This window comes from Cyclopterus lumpus, chromosome 17, assembly GCF_009769545.1.
Source record: "Cyclopterus lumpus isolate fCycLum1 chromosome 17, fCycLum1.pri, whole genome shotgun sequence".
NCBI lineage: Eukaryota > Metazoa > Chordata > Actinopteri > Perciformes > Cyclopteridae > Cyclopterus > Cyclopterus lumpus.
In genome coordinates, this window is record NC_046982.1 from 622,501 (window position 1) to 639,350 (window position 16,850).

Sequence of the window (16,850 nt, forward strand, 5' to 3'; positions counted from 1 at the left end):
CAAAATAAATGCTTATTATGATCAAACTGAGAGTGTTAATAATATTACCATTAGTATTATTATCATCAACATCTTCCCTGATAATAATAAGATAATAGAAAATAGTAACAATACAGGGATTTAATTGATGATGTTACGTAGAGATGGAGACAGTAAGCCTACAAGCTCCTCCACCTCCTTCCTGGCAGCCGGAGCCATCGCGGGGAGCCACACCATCAGCCGCACCATTAGCAGCAGCATCAGCACCATCAGCAGCATCAGCAGCATCAGCACCATCAGCAGCAGCATCAGCACCATCAGCAGCATCAGCAGCAGCATCAGCACCATCAGCACCACCATCAGCACCATCAGCACCATCAGCAGCAGCATCAGCACCATCAGCACCACCATCAGCACCATCAGCATCAGCACCATCAGCACCAGCATCAGCACCATCAGCAGCAGCATCAGCACCATCATCACCACCACCAGCACCATCAGCAGCAGCATCAGCACCATCAGCACCACCATCAGCACCATCAGCAGCACCATCAGCACCATCAGCAGCAGCATCAGCACCATCAGCAGCAGCATCAGCACCATCAGCATCAGCACCATCAGCACCAGCATCAGCACCATCAGCAGCAGCATCAGCACCATCATCACCACCACCAGCACCACCAGCACCATCAGCAGCATCAGCACCATCAGCACCATCAGCAGCACCAACAGCAGCATCAGCACCATCAGCAGCATCAGCACCATCATCACCACCATCAGCACCACCAGCACCATCAGCAGCATCAGCAGCATCAGCACCATCAGCAGCATCAGCACCATCAGCAGCATCAGCAGCATCAGCACCATCAGCACCACCACCAGCACCATCAGCAGCAGCATCAGCACCATCAGCACCACCATCAGCACCATCAGCAGCACCATCAGCACCATCAGCAGCAGCATCAGCACCATCAGCAGCAGCATCAGCACCATCAGCATCAGCACCATCAGCACCAGCATCAGCACCATCAGCAGCAGCATCAGCACCATCATCACCACCACCAGCACCACCAGCACCATCAGCAGAATCAGCACCATCAGCACCATCAGCAGCACCAACAGCAGCATCAGCACCATCAGCAGCATCAGCACCATCATCACCACCATCAGCACCACCAGCACCATCAGCAGCATCAGCAGCATCAGCACCATCAGCAGCATCAGCACCATCAGCAGCATCAGCAGCATCAGCAGCATCAGCACCATCAGCAGCATCAGCAGCATCAGCACCATCAGCACCACCATCAGCACCACCAGCACCAACAGCACCATCAGCAGCATCAGCACCATCAGCAGCATCAGCACCATCAGCACCACCAGCACCATCAGCAGCACCCATCAGCAGCATCAGCACCATCAGCAGCATCAGCACCATCAGCACCACCAGCACCATCAGCAGCACCCATCAGCACCAGCATCGCTCTCCTCCTCGACGAGCCTCGCCCCCGACCAGCGTTCTGGAGCTGTGTGAGCCAAAAGTGATCCGTGGCGTTCATCCAGATGTTGTGAGAACGTCCTGCTGGTTCCAAAACGCCACTAAACAACTGATTTGATTACTTGACTTGGAAACACACTATATTTACAGACTTTGTGATGGGCGACTGTGGCTCAGGGCTAGAGCGGGGTCGTCCTTCAATCAGAGGATCGATCCCCCGGCTCCGCTAGACGTATCCTTGGGCAAGACACTTAACTAAATTGCTCCCGCGAGCTGTTCCTGCGGTGCATGAATGGATGTGAATGTGTGAATGATGACATGTAGTTGAAGAGCTTTGAGTGTTGGAGAGACTAGAAAAGGGCAAAGTGCAAAAAGTCCATTTACCGTTTGATGCTGGTTGGATCACAGAAGCCCAGTTTGAAGTCTGTGGCTTTCTTGGGGGCCACTGCTCCAAACTGACGACTGCGATGTCGACCTTGTGTATAACTCCTCCTCCTTGTCGTCCCTCTGGTCAGGATCTCGACAGAGCACTCCCCCAAACTGCAGATCAGGAGCCACAGTTACCTGCGTGCGGTGAGTGAGGTTTCAATCAATAGAAGCCTGGATACCCTGGACCCCAAAACCCTCCTCGACCCCAAATCGCTGCTGTCCTCACCCGAATACCGCTCACGCAATGAAAGCTACATGAGGGCCATGAGCACCATCAGTCAGGTTGGTGCCAACACCGCTGCCTTTATGTTGCTCCACCCGATCATGTTGCCATAGAGACACCGAGGCTTGGGAGCAAACTCTCATTTCTCTTGTACCACGTGTTCATCTGGGAGCTGATTGGCTGTATGACCAGATGCATTTCTCTCTTTTACGGGTTCACTGTTTTCCAACACAGAGCTTATTCAAATATTTACCATCATAAACAGTGTATTTCAACATACTTAATTTCTGAGAAACTTGTTTAGGGCCTAAGCACAATCCAAAGAAGTCATTTTTCAACTTAAAAACCTGAATAGTTGTTGACAAAATGTAACAGATAAATACATAGATCTACATATATTCAACATGTATTCAATATTAAAATAATAATCAAACACCAGCAACTTGGTTTCATAATGAACAAAAGTAAAAAGTAAACCATTTTTAATGCAGCAATGAGTATACAATGTATATGGTGTTGACAGATAGAATTGAATGGAATAGATGGGCCCCATTCTCCCCGTTACCCCATGCAGCTATAGCTATAACCTGATACTGTATGGCTTATACACAGGAAGAATAATGCTGCTTTCATGTGGCTGTGGACGTGCTCGATTGGCCACGCCAGAGTGACATTGCATCGCATTGCAGCAAGGTTCAACCTTTGTGCGCTGGTGTTCTCCTTTTTTTTCTCTTCACTCTCGTGAACGCGATGTCGAACGCCAGAAAGGAATCTCTTCAAATTTGACACAAAATTCACCCAAATGTCTAACGGGATACAATGAGGAAGTGACATAGTTGTAAACTGCAACTTGATTGTTTGACAAAGGCGGACAAGCGCAAAGCGGTGATTCTAGTTTTCCATGCAGTGCTGGTTTCTGTCTGAACCCGACCTTAAACAGCACCTCGCCTGAGGAGCAGCTTCAGCTGGACCGTGTGCAGCCGAGCCCACCACACCACTGACACAATGCAGTCCTGATTGAGAAACAGTGCGCCCGTCATCGTTAGAAATGCTATCTGAGCCCAGACCTGTGCACGGTGCTCCACAACTTCATGTCTCCAGATGCACAAATCCATCCATCACATTACAATGAAAGGACATGTCTGGTCATGTTCTATATGTTTCTTCTTGTCAACAAATCCCATGTGCAGAGTGTTTCCACTGACGTGTATCAAGGCCTGATATGCCTTGACCCTCTGAGCCACAATGCCCACACACACACGCACACGCACACACACACACACGCACACACACACGCACACGCACACACACACCACACACACGCACACACCACACACACGCACACGCACACACACACACACACGCACCGTCCTGCTGCCTCAAATGCACAGCAGAGCAACACACCATGCGTTGAGTTCCATCCAAACGCACTCCTGTTTGATTATCGTTTATTCAAAACCACAGCGACCAGCGGTTTAGTGTGCCTTTTAAAAAATATATATTTGGGAGCCGCAATGCATTCAAGATTTAATGGAGCTGAGAGCAGACAGGGACGGGAGGCCAGAGAGCACTGATAGCCGTACCAGCAGCACTTTGTTGGTTCAGGTCTTTTTTATGGGATGTATTGAGAAAAATACAGTATTTTTTTAACTTTACACCTCAGAGGTCCTGACTTGTACAATCGCCGCTTGCCCATGATTAAAATATAAATATTGTTCAATTATATTTTGAGGTCATTAAACTGAAAAACAGTGCAGCAGTCTGCTCCTACGATGAGCTGCTTTCATTTGTCCCTCCTTAACCTTACCGTGAACCTCCACTTGTGTTACTCCTCCTGAACCTGTTCCTGATTACATTACAATACTCTATTAACAGTTTTAATATCCTCCCCTGCATGGACCCAACCATAAAATCTAAATTAATCAGTATGCCTATTGTCTTGAAAAGTCGAGACCCATTCAATTTGATTTCAACTCGAGTCAATGTGAAAATTAAGCTCAGTGATTTGAAAGTGAAAGAAAACAGGGGGATGGACATGAAAATCCCAATAATGGGACGTGGCAGTAGGCTTGCTGTTTGTGTATGTGTTACAAGAATGTGTCCAAGAAATATCTGGACTGGACAATCCTGGCTGGAAGGTAGACCACGACGGGCTTTATCTTCCAGTTTCATGCAATTCTCCATGAACTACTTCTTTTCTTTTTAAACATGGATCCACCGCAGATTCATTTGTGTAAATAAGCGATATTGTTTTGATGTGATTCTCACCAATAACATAATCCACATGAGCGTAATCCGATGGACATGGGAGGTCATTGTTAGTATCTCCTGACCAGGTACCTGAACGCGTCATGTTGGCTAACCCCTACTTGCCCCACAGCTCAACACAAACCGATGTGACAGCCTTAATTATCTCAAAATCAATTCCACGACGACTTGTGATAGAAAAAAATGACCTGTAATCAAACATGGGCACCGATCTGCTGCTGGCACTGCAGCTATGGTGCCGGATGCTGTGGGAGCAAACTATTGCTTTTTCTAGTTTCTAAACAGCAAATCTCCAGTTAGTTTTTGTATTCCAGATTTGATTGTCTGTGCAACCTAACCGGCCCAAAACCTTCTCGTCACATACGAGTGGGTCGGTGTCCTCTTTCCTTCACTTGGCTCCGAATCGAACCCAGCCCAATTTACTGAAGAGGTGCACCGGGTTCCGTAAACAGGGTTAAACAGTCTTCTTCCCCAGTGGCGCCATGTGGTGTATAAGTGCTGGACCTCTACTTTAGATGGATAGATAATAATCCATTTAATTTATATAGCGCTTTTTAAGATACTCAAAGACACTTTACATGTTACATTCATACACCGTAGACACAGCTATGGGGAGCAATGCAGGGTTAAGTGTCTTGCTCAAGGACACATCATCTAGGGCAGGGATTGAACTGCCAACCCCCTGATTTAAAGATGGACCTGCTAACCACTGACCCACAGTCGCCCCAGATAGATAGATAGATAGATAGATTGGTAGGTATGTAGATAGATAGATAGATAGATAGATAGATAGATAGATTGGTAGGTATGTAGATAGATAGATAGATAGATAGATAGATAGATTGGTAGGTATGTAGATAGATAGATAGATAGATAGATAGATAGATAGATAGGTAGATAGATAGATAGATAGATAGATAGATAGGTAGATAGATAGATAGATAGATAGATAGATAGGTAGATAGATAGATAGATAGATAGATTGGTAGGTATGTAGATAGATAGATAGATAGATAGATAGATAGATAGATAGATAGATAGATAGATAGATAGATAGATAGATAGATAGATAGATAGATAGATAGATAAATAGATAGATAGATAGATAGATAGATAGATAGGTAGATAGATAGATAGATAGTTAGATAGATAGATCCTCCGCCCTCCCGTCTCTTCCTCCCATATCTCTCTCTCTCTCTCTGGGAGGAGCTAAGATGTGAGGAAGAGTGAAGTAGAGGCGGACCCACGTTAGCATTATGGAAGGCTCCCTCTGTGACAAAGGCTGATCCCGCCCCCTGTGGTAGCCATCTTTGTCCCTTAGACCTAAACCAGAGCTAAGTGCCACAACAAGCGGTCCCCCCTGCATACCAAGTGCTCCCTGAAGGTATGTGGTCCATAAAAGGGTCCTCACAGACCAATAATTCCCACCAAAGAACCACATAGATGCCAGCAAGCAAACCCTCATTGATGCCTTTGTGACCTGCAGCCCAAACTCTGACAAACAATAGTGTGTAATATCTTACATCAGTTTCCATGTCCATCCTCTTCTCATTGTTCCCTCTGTTCCTCCCCTCTTCTCTCGCTGCCTGCTCCTCCCCTGTCCTCCAGCTGAGTGAGGTGGAGGTGAACGGGCAGCTGGAGCAGGTGTGTGAGCAGGTCTACAGTGCGATGCAGGCCCAGGCCTTGGAGGCTGCCATGGACAGCCTGGAAACCATGGACACCCTGCCAATGCCAGGCTGCTTCCGGATGCGGAGCCACAGCTATGTGCGGGCGATTGACCAGGGCTGTGCGGGGGAGGAGGAAGGAGAAGGAGGGAGGCCGCTGCTCCTGCTGCCATCCTCCCCACCACGCACATCTGCCACCACCGTCAGGACTATCCAGAGCAGCACAGGTAGTTCACTGAAGCAGCAGTGTTCAGTCTCGGATGTGTCTTTTTTCTTTCCTTTCATACAAGGGTTCACACATTCTATAGTTCTGGGTACGCTTGGCGATACAACAAGATTATTGTTCATCACGATGTTGGTTGGCCAGGATAATGGTCCTCATCTGTCCATGGTAACGGAGCGATATTCAGCCCCTTTCTCTTTTTGTCTCAACGCATTCTTGTAGCAGAGCAAATAAAGACAAGAAACAACATGATAGTATACGCCTGATTTTATGTCATTGCGGTTATGTGAATGTCATTTATGGTGGATATCTTCAGGAAGCTTGAACTAAAATGTCTTGAATCAGGGATACCTTCAATAAGTTGATCAAAGACTCTCTATTGTTTGACTTCCTCAACGTTTTTCTCTTTTGTGACTCAATTTTAATCCTCACATGTGATACTTGCTGGGCTGTTACATCATTGGCCAACCACTACGAGTAACAAGCACACTGCTGCTTTAGTCTGAGAATAGTCCTCAGATCTGTGAGAACATGACGAGCCAAATGAATCAGCCTCCTAATTCTCTCAAGAGAGATGACAATTATCTGGCCTTCTTCTTCCGGAGTCCTATGAGATGGACTGTTAGTCACAGTTGTCGCCTGCATCACTTTAAACATGCTAGTTCTAATCTATAAATATGTAATCTTAATATCACAAGCTACTGCAAACACCATTTCTGAAAGGAGGATGTTTGCTCCCTGAACTGTAATCTGAATGTCGTTTCACAATCTGTTACATGCAAACAAGATATTGATACACAATGTGTGTATGTCTGACCCTGCAGACAACAATGAAGTACTGCTTCTCTGTACTGGAAGGGATATGCAGGGGAACAAATAGAAAAGTCTACTTTTGCGCGATCTTGCAAAGCTTTTTCATTTGGGTTCCTTTTGACAGCAGATGCTGGGAGTAAAGGGATATGGGACACTACATTTGATGAATTAACTGTTCATCAGACCACAAATAAGACAAGAATGAACAGCTCCTTGTCCCTCCGCCTCACTACCTGGATGCAGGAGGCTACTTCACCGGAATGAGAGTGAACAGCAGCCTTGAATCACCAAGAATCAGCTTTTATCACACGTTGTGGTCCATTCACCTCACACCGGAGGCAAAAGTAAAAACAGTCTGCAAGTATATATATATATATATATATATATATATATATATATATATATATATATATATTGGGAGTTTATTTACCTATATATTTATATATACCTATATAAAAACTCCCAACCCTCGTGAAGCGACGTTCTTTTATTTTTCTTCTTGTTTTTAATACAGCTAAAGATTATTTTTTATTAAAAAATGTCTGCACATTTAATACAAATCTGTCAGACCGGAGAAGCCCTGGTTGAACAAGACAATGTAGGCCACTGGTTTAACAGGGATCAGTTCAAACCTCATTTTGTTATTTTCTTCTTCTTAATCTGGACGGCAGTTTGGTAGATTACACGACTAGATCACTTCTTGCTGCTGAGATCCCTTTGGGGGTAAAAGCCAGTCACTTGTTTATAATCTTTCTCCGTGTCTTGTGCCTTCATTGGATCTGCCACACTACTGCTGTGTTCCACACATAACAGGAGGAAGAATTATAGAAACGCTCCGGGTTGCAGTTACATGCATAACAGCACTCTGCCGTTATAACAATGAACCAGAAATCTCACAGAGATAATCTTGTAAAAGCCCCCCCCAAAAAAGATGGTCTGTCTTCATGCGTGGTATTTAGATGAGAACATGCCAGAGTGGATGCCACGGGGGACTTTGTGTCGGCTGTTTGGTATTAGGGTTGTCTTTATTTTCAATGTGCTCAACTGGAGGTGACCTACATCCGGTGCTCCTCTGGGAATTATTCTAGAGTTAACCAAGAGGATGAATGGACACACACACACACTCACATGTAGATCAGCACACATGTGTGTCTGTATACTATTCAGTCATGCACACACATGCACAATCTTCTGCAGTCACCCAGTTCAGTAGATGGTTAGCTTTGCACCCACATGACTGGAGATTGAGGTGAGAAATGTTGGTCCAATGTCCACTGAGTTACCCATCTGTGATTTATTTGATCAAACATGAGTATCAACCCAGAAGGGAAGAAAAACACGAAATCGATGAAAAGTTCCCACCAGGAGACCCACCAGGAGACCCACCAGGTGACTCACCAGGTGACCCACCAGGTGACTCACCAGGTGACCCACCAGGTGACCCACCAGGAGACCCACCAGGTGACCCACCAGGAGACCCACCAGGTGACCCACCAGGTGACTCACCAGGTGACCCACCAGGTGACCCACCAGGTGACCCACCAGGTGACTCACCAGGTGACCCACCAGGAGACTCACCAGGTGACTCACCAGGTGACTCACCAGGAGACCCACCAGGTGACTCACCAGGTGACCCACCAGGTGACCCACCAGGAGACTCACCAGGAGACCCACCAGGTGACTCACCAGGTGACCCACCAGGTGACTCACCAGGTGACTCACCAGGTGACCCACCAGGAGACCCACCAGGTGACCCACCAGGTGACCCACCAGGTGACCCACCAGGTGACCCGGTGTAAGCGTGAGTCTGCCTGGTAGAGCCTTTGGAAGAATTCAGCCAACAACTTCTCTCGTTCTGGTAGATTTATTCTCTGATCACAAGCGAAGTAAAGTGCTGCGATCGCGATGCCAGGGGAGTCACAACAACTCTCACTTAGAACCAGAAGTCCGGCCTTTACATACACAGATTCGTCACAGGTTCGTAGGCATCATCCTAACCTCTGATTGGCGCTGGACTGTCCAGGAGGGGGTAGTTCCATCTCCTCCTCTCTTCTCACAGGACTGAGCCCTGCAAGGCCACGTTCTCATGAGACCAGTAGATAGCATGCGTGAGTGTTGTGGTACGAGGCGCGTATCTATTCTTGAGAAGCAGACAGCCGCAGATTCCCTGCTATGTGTTATTCTGAACTTGAGTAACCTGACAAAAGCATAACATTATAACAATATATAAGCATTTATATTATCAGATATAAGGACAGCAGCCTGCTGGAAGGGAACATTGGCACCCCCATTTTACGCCCCTGAATGCATCCTGCTCACGTTGGATGTAATCTCTCGTTTATATATGAACTATATAATGATCTTTCGTCAATCTTAACAAAAGATATTGCCTAAATTCACCTGACATCCTTCTGTGATTTCAGCATCCGGCATGAATACCTCCACATTTTGAGATATATGTTTTTGCAGAGAGCTTATGTTTGGGCTCATGCCACTCCCATGTGTAAAGGGGTGTCTCCGACCGAGAAGGACCGAGTCCAATCTGATTGGTCAAGGATTGCCTCTCTATGAATGATCTTTTTTTTGTTTGCTCATTGATCCTACTCTGTTTATGCTTTATGTATCAATAGAAAACGAAACAACACCATTAATGGCTGAGATACATCTGTGTGTGTGTGTAGGTGTGTGTAGGTGTGTGTGTAGGTGTGTGTGTAGGTGTGTGTGTGTGTGTAGGTGTGTGTGTAGGTGTGTGTGTGTAGGTGTGTGTGTGTGTGTGTGTAGGCATGTGTAGGTGTGTGTAGGTGTGTGTGTGTATAGGTGTGTAGGTGTGTGTGTGTGTAGGTGTGTGTAGGTGTGTGTGTGTGTGTAGGTGTGTGTAGGTGTGTGTGTGTGTAGGTGTGTGTAGGTGTGTGTGTGTGTAGGTGTGTGTAGGTGTGTGTAGGTGTGTAGGTGTGTGTAGGTGTGTAGGTGTGTGTGTGTAGGTGTGTGTGTGTGTGTGTGTAGGCATGTGTAGGTGTGTGTAGGTGTGTGTGTATAGGTGTGTAGGTGTGTGTGTGTGTAGGTGTGTGTAGGTGTGTGTGTGTGTAGGTGTGTGTAGGTGTGTGTGTGTGTAGGTGTGTGTAGGTGTGTAGGTGTGTGTAGGTGTGTAGGTGTGTGTGTGTGTGTGTAGGTGTGTGTGTGTGTGTGTGTGTGTAGGTGTGTGTAGGTTCAGCGCTGTCCAAAGTCCTGGAGCTGAGCTGCTTCTGGTGGTTGTAAATTGAACCTTCGGCCCTAATTCATTTTGGCAAAATGTGGTCCAGAAAACAGGAAATGTCATTTTCATGGTTTGGTTTTTGTACAGAAGTTAAATATTGTTTTATTAATCTGTACAAAAACCAAAACGTGGAAATGACACTTGCCGCTTTTCCGTCTTTACACTTCGATTCAAGATAAAATGAAAATGAACATATTAAATCAAATTCAATGCAAGGCAGATATAGTTAGATGCATCTAATTATCTAATAAGGTTTATCTTGAACGTCACGACCTCCTCAAGATGTCTTCCTGGAATAAGGAGGAAGCACTGTGTGAATCAAAAGGGTTTCTGTCATTTTATATTGGATAACTTAACTCGTGATGACAGATCAGTCCATTCCAGCTGAATCAGTGGAGCCTTCACGTCTCATCATGCAGGTTTCCTGCTCTAGTTCTCAGCTGATGTCCAGCAGAGAGCGCGTAGCTGAAGATTAATGATGTTTTTGGTTAAAGAGAGAACAAATAAAGAAGAAAGACAGAACGGCCATATGGAGACAAATATGGAGTCACGGGCCAAACAATAGTTATTGTGTGGTTTCAACCAGTTACACACATTTTTCTAGACAAGAAAACCCCATGTGCTGTAGAAAATGTATGTTTTTAATCCAAACAACTACAGAACACTTCAACACTGTGCATGGCCTAAGGGCCCACTAAAAGTACTGTGATGATATGTGTTAATATGTAAAACAGGCAGAAACAGCCACATGTTGGTTTCTGTTCACGGCTTTAGTGCCCACTTCAAAGATTACCATGTAAATGTACATGTAAGATGTGAAATATAATATTAGAGTGTAACAAACAGAACAGGCAAAACATTTTAAAATATTGGTTTATGTGCCAAGAAGTTCAGAATTCTACTTAATTTAGTCGACATCGAGTGTTTTAACATGGATATGAAATATACATACAGTGCAATTTATTAGAAATACGCCTAAGCTAATTTCTATTTTATTCTAAAACATTCCCATTGTTTGGCCACCCCAGAGAAAGAATACCAGAATACTAAAATACAGGATAAAAAGACAAAAATAACAGGATGGAGACACATACATAAGATGAAAGATAGAAAGATGAGAGTCAACCACGTGGAAATAAATACTGCGTACCAGCGTGACTGAGAAGTCACGCTGAGTCGGAGGTTTCTAACTTAAATGAGGTCAGTGTGATGAGCTGTGTATAAGCCCAGTTAATAACCTCCTCTCTTTGTGCTTCCTCACAAATCCAACTTTCCCACAGATCTCTGTGCTCTCCATTCAGCTGCTGAGGGCCATATAACATCCTCCATATTCATATGAAGCCTTCATGTAATACACTCTAAACAGCCTGTTTGGATTGCTTTCTCTCAGTGTGACGTTTGACCTTCGCTGAATGTAGTTAACATCACTCCCTCTCTATAGTGCACCATCAGATACAAGCAAACGCACCTCCTGTGTAGTTTTAGTGTGTAGATGTATACACTCTTTTTTTACACCCAATTAAAAATATCCAGAAGCTCTGGAGTAAATCCTATATTTATGAAGGCTCAGTTTTGAGATATTAGAGATGTTAATTCATTTTGGAGGCCCCCTCTGGTGCTGCTATTGGCCTCTTTCACCTCACTTGTATCAATGAGAGATACAACAAAATATACATTAACTTTAGCATGGTGCACCTAAGAAACAGGAAACTAGTGTATATTTGAGTATTTTCTCACTGGAGTCAGATTAACCCACCAGCAGGCGACGGGGCAAAAAGTCATGTATGATTTTGTTGAAGGGCGTAAGCTGCTTGCTTCATTACTAATGTAGAGTAAATGCCTTAATGTGTATATGTAAGGTGTGGTACAATGCCTGCAACCTGCCATGAGAAACAATAAGTATTTATATCATCTATTCATCTGTCCATCCGGAGAGAGGGATCCTCCTCTGTTGCTCTCCTGAAGGTTTCTTCCCTTTTTTCCCTGTCAAAGGTTATTTTTGGGGAGTTTTTCCTGATCCGATGTGAGGTCCTGGGACAGGGATGTCGTATGTGTACAGATTGTAAAGCCCTCTGAGGATAATTTGTGATTTGTGATATTGGGCTATACAAAATAAACTGAATTGAATTGAATTGAATATCAAATGAATGAACTTGCGTTATATTTGCCTCGGGGCACCACCCTTTGAAAGGGAACAATGATAACCAGTTAATTCAGTTTTAATTGTGGAGGTTGATACATAGTTATTGACTCATAAACACTACAAACAACATGAATTCAGACCTTTAATACAGAGCAGAAAAGACCTGAGCCGATCCTTTGACATACATCCAACACATTACATCAGTCTGAGAAGCTGACTTCCTCCAGCAAGAAGCTCCTTTTTCAAAACTAGGCTCCAGTGAACCTTTAGCAAACTGCTGATGCATCAGAAACCAAGTGATGAGCTGCCTGACCCTGTCCAAAAGCAACCTGAACATTGTGCTGAAACACTTGAATTACGACAGGCTAGCTCTGTCTGGGGACGAGTGGAGGCAGAGCAGACCGGCTCACCCCTGTAGAAGATTTAACAGAGACCGGGAGGAGGAGGCTTTTCTCTCTGCTAATTTACATTTACAGGGTAAAAACCTCCCTCCATGAGCATTATCCTCATATTCTTCGTTAACATAATAAGGATATGTTAATGTACTGGGAAGTCTGAAAGATGTTGACATTGAATAGTTAACCTTTGTATGGTTATCTTTAGACACTCGCAGGACTTGGTTAATGTTAGAGGAAGATGCGGGTCTGGTTTAATACAGAAAAAGGTCTGCAGTGAGACATAATGTGATTATTCACATTTGACCAAAACCACAATCTTTAATCAATGTGCCATTGCTGCCTAAACCTGACCACACACAGCAGTCTGGATGTGACACCCGGTCTCTGGAATCACCAGTCTGTGCGTGGCACATAGATGTATCGCTGCATCCAGCAAGCGATTCCGTTTGACACCACAATGTAACTGGGAAAACAATTCAGAACTATGTAAATGTTATTTCTGAAAGGCAGGGTTTGGAAGACAGACACTTAGCTCTTCCTATTTCTAATTCTACTTCCTGTTTTCTGATCAAGGAAAAGTAAATACATCTGCCATCTGTACATCAACCACATTCCACTGAGATATGTGAAGAACTTGTCGTTTGTCAATGAAAAGGCTGCATTTATGACTTGTAGTGGCGGATTCAATTTATTGGCTTGTGTTTGTGCTAGAAAAATATATATCCAAGAATTAGTTTTTTGTCCATGACCTCACATCCTTTGATTAAGGAGTGTTTTTGGAAAAAAAGAAACACCAAAAGGACAAAGAATAAGAATCAAGTGTCTTCATACTAATCTTTTCAGGAGAATGTTGAAAGACTATGTAATGAATCAAGCTCCCAGTACCTCTGATTCATCATGGCATGTCATTGCTGCTTCCCACTATGACATTTGTGTTTTTCTTCATTTTTTTTTGAGAGTTTGGGAAACGTGCCTATTACTCTCTGTGATGCTATGATATGAATCTCACATCTGTGTGTTAAGCAGAAGACTGAAACAATACGGTTTGTTTAATCATTTATTAAAAACATAAATGTTATCCTGACAATTTGTGTTCAATCGATCTGCAGCACTTCTGGCTCTGGCACCGCTCGTTTTGGTCTGTGTAACGGCACAATGTTACCAAACCTGGAACCTGTGATGACAATACTTCAGAAAGCTGTGTACAGGTGCTGCACATGAGATGAATGTGTATACCAAGTTTTATGGCATTACATCCAATAGCTTTTGAGAAATTTCCGTCTGGACCAAAGTGGTGGACTGACCGACTTTACCATCCCGTAGCACTAGATTGATTTAAAATCTGGGAGCACACTGGAGCACTATACTTATGAAACTCAGAGGTCAGGGAGTTTTAATGTTTGCTCTTTTCAGTCATGACTGTTCAAGGGTTAATATTTGTGGATGGGAGAGGGAGCGAGAGACAGTGTTTTTTGCCGTATGTTGGACATTGATATTTAGATATATCAGCAGCTAGATGCCTAGCTAACAAGTGCTTTATCCCCCCCTCAAGCTGCATTTTATTTATGAACACACAGGCGTGAATAATAGCCATTTCACGTCTATATTGGGATCTCCTGGAGCTAAATAAGAAGCATGACCACAGATAAGAATGCAGAGATGGAAAAAATCATAAACGTGCGCTCATGTGGCCGTGGTGTAGTTCCTTTGTAGGCAAACCTTAGCTTTTTATTATCTCGCTTAAAAACACATTAAATTAGTTTTCATTTGTTCTCTTCGTGAACTAAACGTGTGGGTATCAGAAACATTTGTTTGCCATGGAACTTATTTTCTGCAATAATTCAAAATCCACTGGAAAAATCACATTGGCTTTTTGTTTAGAGAACCAGTGCAACGCTAACTTCTGGGGTTGGTCTCCACTCTATTGCGAGCCCGATATATTGTTAGCGAGTGTCCGGTCGAGAGAGAGAGCGCATGACGATGAGTTTGAAGTCAGCTGTGAAGCAGTGCAGTGTGTGTGCAGTTTATTTGTTGGTGAATAAAATATACAACTCCTCGAGACCAGGAACAAGTACCTGTGTCTTGCTTGCTACATGCTATTTAAAAGTTAGCAATAGCTCAGGTGGGCTAATCTTAAAGTTGGACCAGCTATTGTCTTTTAAATGACTCGCTGTTCCTCTGAGTTTTGCTCAGCTTTTTAAGACATTTTAAATATTTATTTTAACTCTTTAAATAATAGCATGATTAGCAGGTTTATTATTAACCCTTCCACAAAGAATAATGCTTTTCTTGTACCAGGAAAACACAACATTGGATTTTAAAAGCAACATGTTTATTATTTAATTTGTGATGACATAAAACAAAGAATTCATTGTTAAAACTGTAATGGTATTATTAATTACTCATATTGGTATTCAAATATAAGTATACTTGGTCTGAAAAAATGGACAAGTCATTTAACACCAACATTGCTCTGCATGACTGGTTGTGAATGATTAGTCTGAGGTGGCTCAGTGTCTAAAGTGTCTTAATGAGTGTGAATGCGTGAAAGATCATCATGTAGCGTGAAAGCGCTTTGAGTGGTCATACGACTAGGCAGGCGCTATATAAGTACAGGTCCATTTACCATTTCCAAAAAAAAACATTCTTTGATTTCAGGCGATGTGTGATTGGCACACTACGGCAGCAGCTACGACCCATAGAGCCGGGATAGCCTGCACATGGCTGAGCCAGCGGCTAGCAGCTAACGGTGCTAACAGCCCAAACTGTGTAAACAATGGCAACATAGCTAACTGTATAACCTGGGGGGAACCAGAGGATATCCCAGCAGGCAGGAATCACATTCACAGCACATACGTTCACTGGATCTCGTTTTAATAAGTCTTGGAAAACGTATAGTATCATTTAGAGAGTGTCGTCCATTTTAATCTAGTTCTACTGAGCTCGCCAGTACAATACATCAGCAGAGCTTCGAGTAAGGCCATGTTCGGTCACAATTTAAGTTACACTATGGACTTAGCTTAGGGCACAGTAATGTAGTCCACTAGCTTACTGTTTGTGAATATTGTGGGTAAGAGAAGGCAGTTCAAAGTAGATGGTCACAATCAGAGTTGTCCTTAATTAAATCCACCCAATGAATCAGTTGTTTCAGGGAACCTTTCTTAAATGTGTAATAGGAAAAAAAAGGTAACAATAACAGCTGAGCAGGAAGCAAGCAAGAAGAGTGTCTGCGTTGTAGCAACGGAGAAAGTCAGGGTTACAGAGGTCTGGTAAACTCACTGCTTTCCAACTCCACACCCACAGATTTTCAAACTTGTAGTCTTCAGCCCCCACAGCTGACTCTGGAGACACAAACGGCTTATACAACTTGTTTCACATACCTGCAAAGATACTTTGATGTGTCAAATCAAAATTCCCCTAAGAGCATAAACGTTATCCTAAAATTCATAGTTTTGCAGTTTGTGTGTAAAAGAACGCAACAAAACTTTATCTGTCAGAAATTATTTTAACAATTAAACTTATTAAACTAAAACAACACAGATTGTCACTGCCATCCCAAAACAACCTATATAAGCGTTCTCTAATTGACACTCCTATCACCAGGGGCCGGTATTTCAAAATGATGCCACAGGATTAATCCTCCTGGATTGGATTAAATCCATTCATACATCCATCCATTATCACCCGCTTATCCGGGGTCGGGTCGCGGTGGCAGCAGGTTTAGCAGGCCGACCCAGGCCTCCCTCTCACCCGCAACACTTTCCAGCTCATTCTGGGGGATCCCGAGGCGTTCCAAGGCCAGCCGGGAGATATAATCCCTCCAGCGTGTCCTCGGTCTTCCCCGGGGCCTCCTACCAGTTGGACGTGCCCGGAAAACCTCTAATGGGAGGCGTCCAGGAGGCATTCTGACTAGATGCCCGAACCACCTCAGCTGACTCCTTTGGACACGAAGGAGCAGCGAC

The 16,850-nt window shown here is 44.1% G+C and overlaps 1 protein-coding gene across 1 annotated transcript in view; it reads left to right on the top strand.

The window, feature by feature from the left end:
- Nucleotides 1-16,850, top strand: part of LOC117746568 (disks large-associated protein 1-like) — a 98,342-nt gene that overhangs the window by 35,449 nt on the left and 46,043 nt on the right. Inside the window, exons 7-8 of the mRNA XM_034555794.1 lie at nt 1,990-2,185; nt 6,003-6,285. Of these exons, the coding sequence (XP_034411685.1) occupies nt 1,990-2,185; nt 6,003-6,285 (479 nt within the window). The remainder of the gene's footprint in view (nt 1-1,989; nt 2,186-6,002; nt 6,286-16,850) is intronic.